The following is a 13,016-nucleotide window of genomic DNA, read 5'->3' as shown; positions in this document are numbered from 1 at the left end:
CTATACTTTTTACCAATTCTAGTTCTTTTGCTTATCGGCTTACATACTACTTCCTATCTATTACCTTTTAAAAGGCTCATAGGTCTTGTTCACATGACAATCTTTAACTCTAGCCAACTTTGGCTCTTGTTGGAAATGTATATGAGACCATAGATTACCTTCTATATGATTTTCTTTTTTGAAAATTCCTTTACAAATCCTCTAATTTGAAAAAACCTTTTCTACCGATAACATTAAATTTGGTAGCCACTTAGTATCTGAAAATGAACAGAAGTCCACTTCCAAAGAGAGTCACAATTAGTAAAAATTACAGCTGGATGCTCACATTTAGTCAATTACAACTGCATGCAATGCTTAGTCATCTGACACATTTCCAGTTACATGCAGGAGCATTGATTGCATGCTATACTCACAATCAACATATTAAAAAAGGCAGAGGTTGACCATGGGAGTGATAAAGAAGGCCATGACAACTAAAATTAAATTCTGAACAAATCAGAAAGCTTCAAATTTCATCTCTTCTGCTTTTTGCATGCACAATCAGCCAGGCTATGGCCTCCAGAATTTTCACCTTCTATGGTTGATCATATAGCATCCCTGGATGCAATCCGACAAGTAATAGAATCTGCTAAGGAAGATATCTCCAGCTCAAGTGATGATATTTTGAAATGCTGCAAAGTAAAACCAAATTATACACTAAAACTTGCTTCACCAAACCAAAATACAATTGATCAGTTGAAAGAATTGACTGACCTTCTGGATCAAGGGCTTGTCTGCTCTTTTCTCTAGCTCTTCCAATTTTATTTCTGTGCCCTTGACAAGATCTCTAGCAGCTTCTAGCTATTAAAAAATTGTAGAACACATGATACTGACACATAAGAGTAATCCAAAACTTATCCCGCACACAATTGTATCACTTTATAGTAAAGAGCATTCATGCATACATGTTTGCATGCATCTCTGTGCTATCCAAGATTATGTAGCCAAAGTGATCAGAGCTCATACTTAAGAGGAAAGGACCTGGGGTCAAACTCTGCAGGATGCATTCATAGATGGGCACCTTTCTCACTAATTTAAATATGACGAACACTATGTGCTCCCATCTAAGGATAGGCCCACAAGCTGTAATAGACAATTATTTGCCAACCACCAGAGTAGGCACCCACTATGTGGATGATCAAAAATTTTCCTTGTCAATGAAACGGGCCCTTGATTGTGGGTATGATTTGCCTCACATGGGAAGCAATTGCACATGGGTCAGGTGCAACACCTATTTGAATTTGATGGCAGAGATGCACCCTGTAGCATGCAAATCCAGCAATCAACGTAGAAACTGTGAGGGAGAAGCAAACAGGGAGCAGCATTAGAAAGCACATGGCAGACCAAGTCATTCAGGATATGGACCACCATGCAAAAATAAATACATCATGAAGGCTCAGCAAAAACAGATCAGAAAGCCAAACTCTCCCTGAATGTGGGTCAGTAGGTGCATTTAAAAATTCAAAAGAAAAGATTGAAGGGATTTGGAAATGTAGCATTTAAGCTTGCCCCTTAACAGTTGGGCTCAGATTCGCATAAATTGTATAGCCACCTCTTGCATTCTAGATTTCAAATCCCAGATTCTCAGGCCTTGCATTGTATCTCCACCATCCTCTCTATGCAAGTTGCGCCCTACTTTGTAATAGCCACTGATACCAGAGCTTACTTTGCATTAAGTTTACCTTCTCATCCCACCTTCTGGGATTCTGATTTACTGTCCTCTCTGATTTGGCTTGTTTACAATCCAACAAATGGCTACCTCAATGGCTTAGACAGAAGTTACAAAGGATGGATGAAGTACTGTACAAGGAGAGAGGCTCTATATAGCAAAATTCTTACTTTTAAAAATGCCAAATTAGTAATTTGATGCCTGTGATGATAATTCAGTGGAATGGCAAGGAATCCAAACAACTGGTCACTTAGCCTGCAATGTGGCAGCTGACTAACCTACCACTGCATTGTGCTGCCGACACAGACCAGACCAACATAATGTGTTGCCAACTTGCCACATGGCAGCCATAAGCATCACCTGCTCTCTCTGAGATCATCAGGCATCACATCATTAGGTCACTAAGGCTGGCAATCCCAGAAGGCTTGTTTGGATCAAGAAGAGACAACTGAGAGGAAGATCAAGAAGACCAAAGGTGATATCCATTTTTGTGGCAAGGATATTTGATTCATCACATACATGAAAAGGTACAGATGCAGCCAAACTTGCATTATCGGCTTCCATGTGGATCACAATACTAAGGTCACAATAAAACTTCCAGATACATACAATGCCGAGACCCGCATTCCATTAGAAGGACATTTTTGTTAAAACAATCAAAAGATTTGCACCTTTATCAGAGAACCACCCCTGTACTCCAGAAAAACATGGTAATTTATAGAGAAACCAGCCTGATTTATGCCAAGTGACTGAAAGATTAACATGTAGTACCTCTTCTTGAGTCGCATTGAACCGGGCGACAAGAATGTAAGTAGAATTTTCACTGATACCACATCTTCGTAGCGACTCTGTAATCTATTTTGGATAAGGCAATCCTAGAAAGGTCATTATGATTATTCAAAAGGGCTGTAAAGCCTTCTAGCGAAGTTAAAACGAGAAGTGCAACAAATGGAAAATAATGTCAGACTCAAAAACCAAAGTAGTTCTCAATGCTTGTATGACATTCAGTAGTAGCAGAATTTTCAAGAAAAGCATACCAAACTTTTAAGGTACAAACTGATTCTAATATCAAGCTAAACACAGCAATAGGATACATGCTTTGAACCAGAAAAGTTATAAATCAGCTCTGAATGGATAGTTCGTGTCACAAGAGCAGCCCTTCTTAGAGCCAATAAACTTTTGTGTGCTGCTGCCAAAATCGGGAATGTGTCTGGAACCTGTGAACACAATATACTAGCAAGTGAAAGACAGTTCTACATGAAGTTTCATTCAAGCAAGAGAATGCTAAAAGCATGCAAATACAGTTCATTTTGCCTTCATCCAAACTCTGTGCGTGGGCTAATAGGGCCATATACATCACTATGCATGACTTGCAAATTGCAAATACCTCTGGTTCATCCATCTCTAAAATCAGGTCACATATATGTTACATCCACAAAACACAAATTTTTTGATAAAGATTTCATATCAGCCATCTTCATCAGCCCAAGACAAGCATGCTGAACGATTATCATAAAATCAGCAGCAGCAGTTATTTCTGCAGATGCACTGTACACAAGCCCTCTACTACTGAACCAGAAAAAAGATAGGAGTATTTCTGTGTTTTTTTTCTTTTGGGGGTTTTGGGGGGGAGATGGGATGATGGAAGGCCTGATTGCATAGTAAACAATTATCGTGGCTGTGTAATATGTGGCATAACATCAAAGGCTGACTCATACAAAATGAGATGGACTCTAACCAATGAAACTGATGCAGGGCTCCTTTCCTCCATGATGCCTATGAAAGATCTGGGTGCTTCAAGAGGCTCGATATTTGACTGATATATTACCTGAATCAAAAAGATTCTAGTCCTAAACTTGTTCAGAACTCCAGCCAATGGCCAGGGTCCTAAATGCACTGGTCATGGTCACCGGATGAAACAACAGCTGTCAAGGCATAAAAGAATAGAGGTGTCGGAAGGCATTTGGTGTTCTGATAACGTGCCAGAAATGTGAGCAGAAGTGCAGAACCATACTCTTCACATATGAACATGAAGTCAATAAGCAGAAAAAAAGTGCACAGAGTGAGGAAGTAAGTATGTCTCTTTGTCATTCTTCATGCCAGTCACGCTTGTTGCTCATAGACTCCTGAATGCAAAGGACCTAATGCTTGTTGCTTGTAGACTAGTGCATGTAAATGACCTGATGCTTGTATCTAAATGCTATACTTGTGTTTAGAGGTGTTTTCTCTCTCCTTGCATTATTTCACATGTCTTGAGCAAAATATAGTACCTTGGGCATTGAAGAAAACATAAATTTGCAGTCACTAAATGCAAAATATAGTGCCTTGCAGTCACTAAATGCACATCTTATTGGTGCTTTGTCTTGAGCTTATTATGCATGGACATTGAGCTTTCAATTTTTGGTCTTTAGAGTCATCTTTTTGAAGGATTCTATTGATAAATCCTCTCAAGACAAAATACCAGGCTGCAACGTAGAAACTCAGCCCTGAGGGACACACACACAAATATATACCAATAAAGGAAGTCTACGAGAAGGTATGAATGAGTAACCCATCCAAAGATCTATGATGCCAAACCATGTGCGACTCAAAACTTAAAAAAGTGCCTCTAAACCCTTAAAAAATCGTCTCTCCTTCTCCTCGTAGACTCCAAATCACCCTGTAACCTCTCCCATCTCCCATGGAGAGAGTGGAAAATCTCTGTCCAAATCCTAGGGAGAGTCTCTACAATTAATATATCAAGTAAAACCATAGCATGACTACATCTAGCACCCCAAATCAACCAAGCGATGATACCAGCAATCGACTCCCATCTATTGCAATGCCCATCTCCACTCTGATTGCAAAAAATCCAGTGTGGTTATCTTGGTCAAGAGCTAACCAGAGATGAGATAGGAGCATAGTTGTTAGGAGTTTCAGCAAACAGAGAAACAGAATGTGTTACATAGTTACATAGTGGAGTTTCAGCTCAAGACCAAAGCAGCGAATGGAAATCAAAAATGTATGTTGATTTTTAGACATATTTATATTACACATATATTAAGGGATAATACCATTTGTAGCTTTAACATTTGTATAAAAACTTAAGTTCCTAAACACAATACAACAGACATGTAACATTAGAAGAGATTTGACAAGACCATAATAGAGACCTCAGTACTCAATAAAAGATTGCCATGATGTCATATATCTTAAGCTTAACAAGGGGCATTTCAGTTTAAACCCTAATTAGCTTATTTTAAACAGCACCAAAACTCAAAATGCTACAAATTTTCTGTGCCCATAAGCAAACACCCAAACTTTGGTTGGATCCACATCTATAAATAGAAGGGCTGCCCAACCAATTAGTCAATCTCGTTTTGCAATTCACACTCTCCATCAGCTGGTGCCATCTTCCACTCCTGTCCATACCCCTCCTTCGCTGGATATCTCAGTTCATGTGCACCCATCTAATCTCCAGCCCTTGATGACCTGTCCATGCCCTGTTGCAGCTTGCATTTGCTGCAAGCGACCTATTCCCCACTTCTCAGCATCCACAACTGTCGCCAGCCCTCCAAGGCTTCATGTTCATTGTGTAGGCCTGCCAGTTGTTGACATCAGCATCTATAGCTGCCACCTGGCACTTCCAGTATGCAGCTGCAGCCCTAATCGCTGACATCATCTTCTACCTGGTGCCCCGACTGGAACTGTTGCACTTTCACTCCAGCAGTCATTTGAGCTGTCCCAGTTTGCATTTTCAGCTTTGTGCAGGCCACCCTGCTGCCTACTATGGCTTGTTGTCAGCTTGTCCACACTTCACAAACTACGTTTACAGCAAATTGCTGATATCACTTACAAAGGCTACTTGCTACATTTCAATATCTGTTAACACACTCTTCAGTTCATCCATGCCCCGATTCACATCGACACATGGAGGTTCAAGGTCACTATATTCACTTAGCATATGGCCTAGCCAATTTAATTGTGGATGAGCACATTTAATTTTGGGCAGGGTCAAAAGGGCTAAATTTAATTTTCAAGATTATTTAATTCTAAAAATTAATTAAATGACCAGTAATGCTGAAAAATGGGTTTAGAATGTTGCCACTTGGCAAAAATACCCATGCAAACGGAGAAAACGTTTTTGGGGGCTGGGTTTCAACCATTCAGTCAATTTACAACCTAGAGTGTGACATTAATGTGACATTAAAAGTGATATTTAATGTCACATTAAGGTCATAAATGTGGAATGTGACATTAAATGTGATATTTAATGTCACATTAAGGTAAATCTAGGGGAACATGCACGAGAATGACCGTCCGGGCTCTTGGGCGCCCGAACGGGGTTAAGGGGAGCCTAGAGAGTAAGGGAGTCCAGGAATAGTAGGACTTCAGGAAGTTGACGGCTGGCAAAGGAATCCGGGTAGAGGGCCAGCACTTATCTAGGCGTGGTTGGGAGGTGAAAGAGACTCGTGCTTTTCATCGTTTTGGTGGATCAGTCTCTCCGTCATCTATCATTGGTATCAGAGCCGTGAGGATTCCTGGAGGTCTTCAATGGAAGGGCAGTGACGAATTTGCCCGCAATTTGTTCAGGCGAAAGTTCGATGGACCAGACGTGACGTGACTCGTCACGAAAAGTAATTGCTGGAGTCGTTGGTCATAAGAGACGTCGATAATAATCGATGGGTCGTGAAGAAAAACGAAAGCCAGAAGCGCCCCGTCCCGTCGCGTGAGAATCGACGGGCCGTGAAGGAAAACAAAAGAGAAGCGCAGCGCCACGTCACATTAATGTGACATCTAACGTTACGGGCAGAAACGTTACGGGCAGAAAAAGAAAAAGAAAAAACGTGGGTCGTGAAGACCAGGGTCGCGAGGACCAGATCAGGCGTGAAGCCGCCAGCATCAGACGTGGGTCATGAAAAAAACGTGATTCTATCACGATTACTGCTGCGAGAGCAATTCGATGATCTTACCGCTCGTGTGCAAACTCAGGGGGTTCAAATGGAATTTTTAACCCAAACACTTACTGAAATAAAATTTCAATTAACTTTATTGTTGGAAAAAGATAAAAATAAGATAGAAATCTCAGATGTCCCATCTTCATCGAAAGATTTAGATGTGACTATGCGAGATTCTAAGGAACCCCAAACTTACCATAAATTAAGGGATAATCCAGTTCTAAAGGACATGAAACCACCTCAATTTTACGGGGAGGAAAAAGATAGGAATAAAGACACAATCTTTAATTTCCTCCAAAAATGGGAAGATTTACATAAATTGAAAAATACCCCACCACATCTCCAAGCACTGGAGGCTAGTTTAACTTTGGGGCCCAAAGCATATAAGTGGTGGCGAACTTTAAAGGAGGCAAATAAAATACCTGAAACTTGGGCTCAATTTGAATCCGTCTTTTTAAAAGAATTTCTTCCTGAAAATGAAATGGAACGAAATTGGGAAGATTGGGATTATGTCAGACAAAAGGGAAGACCCCTGCTGACATATCTGGAGGAATATCGTGAGATAATCCTCAAACTAGAAGGAATTGATGAATTCCAAAAAACAAGAGGATTCATTAGGGGACTGGATAAAGCCTGTAAAAAGGAAGTAAAACGGAGTTTACCTAAGACACTTGAAGAGGCCATTAAATTTGCATTAATTTATGAAGATAGTACGCGTCCAGGTACACTCACTAGTCTCACTGATATGGAGCCCAAGTCTAAGGAATTGGAAACCTCAAAATTTGTGGGCAAATTTAAAAGGAAAATGCCATTTTTCAAGGGTAAAAAACAACCTTTTGAAAAGAAACCATATATGAGGCCAAAGTTAAGTCCTGATGACTTTGATAAGGCCAAAAAAGAAAAGTTGTGTTTTAATTGCCTATCCCCTAACCATGCTGCTTGGAATTGCCCTCAAAAGAAAAAGGGGGAAGACAAAGGAAAAGATAAGGACAAGGGCAAGGGAAAAGAAAAACAAATCCATGTAGTGCAGACCTTAGAATTAAAGGGCCATGAAATATATAAATCTTTAGAGGTCTTGCACATGGATGTACAACATAAGTGTTGTATGTCAACTTCTATGTGGCAGCCTACTTTTGGGCCACATGATTTACTTAGAGTACATGGATTGATAGCTGGAAAACGGGTTAGAGTCATGATTGATGACTCTGCCACACATAATTTTATAAATTATGCACTTGTCAAAAAATTGAAACTTCCCCAACAAAACAGTGAGCATCAATATGTTGTTCGTATGATGCAAGGCCAAGACAATAAAATATGGGATACAATGGTATCCAATTTGGAAATCGAGATTCAAGGATATAAAGATAAGCTTGATTTCCAAATAATGAGCATGGAAAGAGCTGATATTGCTCTAGGGAGGGAGTGGCTATGGGGATTGGAACCATCCTTAAAACGTAGCTATCACCATAATACACTGGAATTTGAAAGGGATGGTAAGACTTTTGTCATTCAAGGTGAACATGAAGTATCTGATAATCCTTTGCTGTGTTCTACTGAAGTTCAGAAGCTGATAAAGAAGGAAATTTGTGAGGTATATATGTTATGGTCTCTTCCTGTACAGAATACTTTTACTTTCTGTAATATAAAGCAACAATTTTCTTATGTTTGTGAGTTGAATGTTAATAATGAATTGAATAGTTTGTTAAATGATTTTAAAGATGTGTTTCCTTCTGATCTACCAAGTGGCCTTCTACCAGATAGGGGTGATATAAATCACCCAATTGATATAAATAAGGATACACACCCAATTTCAAAACCACCGTATAGGTTAAGTGAAACACAGCATCAAGAAGTTGAAAGACAAATTAAGGATTACCTGGATAAAGGGTTTATTCAACCCAGTAATTCACCTTGGGCTTCACCAATTTTATTGGTAAAGAAAAAAGATGGTTCTATGCGACTTTGTGTTGACTATAGAGCACTTAATAAAATAACGGTGAAGAATAAATTTCCTATGCCCAGAATGGAAGATCTTTTTGATCAATTGCAAGGGGCAAAATTCTTCACAAAGATAGATTTAAGATCATGCTATCACCAAATAAGAATTAAGGCACAAGATGTTTCCAAGACGGCATTTCGTACTAGATACGGGCATTATGATTTTTTGGTGATGCCTTTTGGCCTCACTAATGCACCAGCTACCTTTATGAAGCTGATGAATAGTGTTTTACGGCCCTATCTAGGACATTTTGTAGTAGTCTTTTTGGATGATATCTTGATCTTTAGTAAATCAACAGAAGAACATTTGGAACACTTACAATTAGTATTCCAACTGTTAAGAACACATTCCCTTTATGCGAAGAAAACTAAATGTAAATTCTTTGCACAAGAGGTCAAATATCTAGGGCATATAATCTCGAAAGAGGGAATCAACATGGATCCAGAAAAAGTAAAGGCAATTATTGAATGGCCACCTCCACGGAACCTGGAAGAGCTGCAAATCTTCCTAGGTTTATCTGGATTTTATCGTAGATTCATTCGAGATTATGCCAAAATAGCTGTTCCAATGACAGACCAACTTAAAGGAAAAGGGAAAAGTTTTAATTGGGGAACAGATCAAAATGAAAGTTTTCAAAAACTTAAGGTAGCTATTGCTACAGCTCCAGTATTATTAATAGTGGATCCCAATAAACCATTTGTGGTTGAAGCTGATGCCAGTGATAAGGCAATAGGCGCGGTCTTATTACAAGATGGTCGACCAGTTGCTTTTGAAAGCAAGAAATTAGATCGTGCAAAACAGAATTATTCTGTTTATGAGAGGGAGTTGTATGCAATAGTACATGCAATGAAGAAATGGAGGCACTATTTGTATGGTGCCAAACTTTTGATTTTATCGGATCATGAAAGCATTAAGTGGCTTAATGATCAACCAGATTTACACGGGCGTAAAGCCAGATGGGCCGAACTCGTCCAAGAGTTCGACTATGAGATAAGATATAGAAAAGGAAAGTATAATATAGTAGCTGATGCACTCAGCAGAATGCCCATCATTAATGAATTGAGTTTTACTCAGTTCACTTCCAACTTGCTTGAATCTTTAAAAGGGAAATGCCAGGTTGATCCGGCATATTCCAACATATGGGAAGCAATAAAAAATAGGGATCCAACTGAAAGTGCTTCTACTGAGGGAGGAATATCTGAGGATGTTCAACAAGGAACTGGAGCATCAGGGGTTGCTCAACCTGGATTCAAGTGGAAGAATTTTACCATTGATAATGGTTATTTACTCTACAAGGGTAGGGTATGTGTCCCGAAAGATATAGAAATAAGGCGCCAGATACTCTTTGAGTGTCATGATACCCCTAGTGCGGGACATCCAGGAGTTAATAAGACTTATAGTCTTATTAAAAGCCAGTTCTATTGGCCTGGAATGAATAAGGACGTCCTTGACTATGTGGTCAAATGTAATAAATGCCAGGTTAATAAAGCTGAAAAATTAAAAATGGGAGGACTTCTCCATCCATTAGAAATTCCTTCGGGAAAATGGGAGAGTATCTCCATGGACTTTATTGTTGCTCTACCTAGAACACAGAGGGGGCACGACTCTGTGTGGGTAATTGTGGATAGGTTAACCAAAATGGCTAGGTTTATTCCAACTTCAACTGATGTTAAAACACTAGAATTGGCTAGATTGTTCGTAGAGAACATATACCGATTGTATGGCCTTCCGGCAAATATAGTTTCTGATCGGGATAGAAAATTTGATAGCCATTTTTGGCGTGCGGTATTTAGGAAATTGGATACTAAACTTAGCATGAGTACGGCGGATCACCCGCAAACAGATGGGCAAACTGAAAGGGTTAACCAAATTCTTGAAGATATGCTTAGGGCATATGTAAGTAAAAGGCAAACTAATTGGGAAGAGTATTTACCGATAGCAGAGTTTGCATATAACAGTGCCAAGCACTCTTCCACTGGATATAGTCCATTTATGTTAATGTATGGGTTTCAGCCCAGAGCTCCTTTTGCAGTAGGACTGCATAAGAAAAAGGTTCAGGCAGCTAAAGACTTTTTGGAGAATATGAATAGTATGTTAAAATTTGCTCAAGAAAATATTAAAAAAGCTCAAAATCGAGCTAGAGCATATGCAGATCCTCACCGAAGAGACATCTCCTTTGAAGAAGGAGAATTGGTCTATCTTAAGGTGCCTGAACAAACTAAAATTATGAAAAAAGGACATTGTCCAAAGCTTTCACCAAGGTATTGTGGTCCTTTCATAATACTTAAAAGGGTGGGAGAATTGGCTTACAAGCTCCAACTACCTGCTGGTAGTAAAATACATCCAGTTTTTCATGTAAGAAAATTAAGGAAGAAGCTGGGTGATTTGGATAATCTAATCTTAAATGATGATATTGAGGAGTTATTCTATGACCAATCTAATCCACATGAACCAGAAAAAATATTAAATGTTCGTAATAGGCGAACGAGGAATACTATTTATCAAGAATGTTTGGTTAAGTGGAAAGATTGTTCAGAAGAAAGCTCAACATGGGAGCGAGTAAGTACTTTAAAGAAAAGGTTTCCCGATTTACAGTTAGACCTTCCAAATATCGTTTTCGAGGACGAAACCGATTCTTAAGGGGAAGGAAATGTGACATTAATGTGACATTAAAAGTGATATTTAATATCACATTAAGGTCATAAATGTGGAATGTAACATTAAATGTGATATTTAATGTCACATTAAGGTAAATCTAGGGGAACATGCACGAGAATGACCGTCTGGGCTCTTGGGCGCCCGAACGGGGTTAAGGGGAGCCTAGAGAGTAAGGGAGTCCAGGAATAGTAGGACTTCAGGAAGTTGACGGCTGGCAAACGAATCCGGGTAGAGGGCCAGCACTTATCTAGGCGTGGTTGGGAGGTGAAAGAGACTCATGCTTTTCATCGTTTTGGTGGATCAGTCTCTCCGTCATCTATCATGGAGAGAGAGAAAGAGAGAGAGAGAGAGAGAGAGAGAGAGAGAGAGAGAGATGCTAGTCCATTTTTTTATCAGAGAACAACAATTTGCTGCAGAAGACAACCATCTAGGGGCCTCAGTCAGGAGACAATTTCGAGGGTTAGTAACAATATTGTTGATTAGGTGACAACATTATGGAGGTACTTGGCAGTAGTAGGTGACTGCATTAAATGCAGGCTGAAGTAGGCAACAAGTAAATTTTAGGGCTTTCTCGCAAAGAAAATCAGATTTCTCTCTCATCTTGGCTTTTTCTCACCTTCTCCAATTAATTCTCAAAAGATCTCAGTATTTCTCAGCCATTCTCAACAGATCTCAACTAGATTTGATGGACAACGAGAGAATTTATGCTATTAAATTTTTGTAGAAATTAGGATTTAGCAGCCACCTCCGAACCCGTGCCAATAGAATAAGGCATCATACACTAAAATTAGCACCTATAATTTGTTGTATTAACAAGGATTTCAAATGCTAGGCCATCCATTGTGAATGGGGTAGCATTTGGCTAGTTGGTGGTTCCACTTGTGCAAGTCTTGGGTAAAAATCAAGGGGCGATTTGCCCAAATTGCTTGTTGATTGTTTATACAATAAGGGGCTTTTGAATCAACCAAGGAGATCGTGGAATCTTGGCTTGTAATACATTCATTGGCAATTGAAGCCAAAGAAATACCGAAAGGGATGTCAATTTTGGGGCCAACAAGGTGTCTACTGTCCAAGATTATTAAGGTAAATTGTGCATTTCAATTTATGTTTATTTGCTGATTGTTGCAATTAAGTGCTTGATCGGGGAATTACCACTGAAGGTTGGTTTCATGGTTTCATTGCAGGGATACCACTCAATCCCTTGATTTGGTGGGCTTGAGGCACCTAATTGCAAGCCAAAGCTTTGTGCAAGTGCTGATTTTTATTCTCAGCTGAGAAATTACAGCAATATGTCTTCATACAATGAGATGGAATCGAGTGGTGATGATGCCTCTCAGTATGGACATTCACATGGGGAAGAAGGAAACGCAATGCCTAATCTTGAACAAGGCTTAAATCATGGATAACAAGCTGAAAATGTTGCCATTAGACAAGATATACGGCCTTCAAGGCATAATTAGACTGATGACCAACAAAGTGAAGAGAAATTTGATGACTAGTTCAAAAATCGGATGACAATAGCAACAAATCTCTTTGTTGAATGGATAAAGGATCCTCAGTTCACCCGATTTTTGAATGCTCCGAAGAAGGACAGCAAGGGCAAGAAGAAAAAGTCATCTTCTACACCTTCGGGACAGCGAGATGGACAAAACGTAATGCCAAAGCCTTCACTTGAAGCTTCCAAAGACAGTAATGAAGCAAAAAAGTTGGT

General features: G+C 39.5%; 1 protein-coding gene across 2 annotated transcripts in view; it reads right to left on the bottom strand.

The window, feature by feature from the left end:
* Positions 1-279: 279 nt before the first annotated feature.
* The window catches only part of LOC148020602 (EKC/KEOPS complex subunit tprkb-like protein), a 61,494-nt gene continuing 48,757 nt past the window's right edge, over positions 280-13,016 (bottom strand). Inside the window, exons 3-6 of one of the 2 annotated variants that reach the window (XM_087698382.1) lie at positions 2,803-2,925; positions 2,480-2,563; positions 754-840; positions 280-597 (exon numbers count right to left, since the gene is read on the bottom strand). In XM_087698382.1, the coding sequence (XP_087554508.1) occupies positions 568-597; positions 754-840; positions 2,480-2,563; positions 2,803-2,925 (324 nt within the window). In that variant the 3' untranslated portion in view covers positions 280-567. Of the gene's footprint in view, positions 672-753; positions 841-2,479; positions 2,564-2,802; positions 2,926-13,016 lie in introns of both variants that reach the window. The other variant, XM_087698381.1, reaches the window with a different exon arrangement.

Source organism: Lygodium microphyllum, chromosome 18 (genome assembly GCF_053477565.2).
Source record: "Lygodium microphyllum isolate KBCC chromosome 18, Lygodium_microphyllum_v1.1.10, whole genome shotgun sequence".
Classification (NCBI taxonomy): Eukaryota; Viridiplantae; Streptophyta; class Polypodiopsida; order Schizaeales; family Lygodiaceae; genus Lygodium; species Lygodium microphyllum.
The sequence above is the reverse complement of the archived record's forward strand: the minus strand, read 5'-3'. Positions and strand labels throughout refer to the sequence as shown.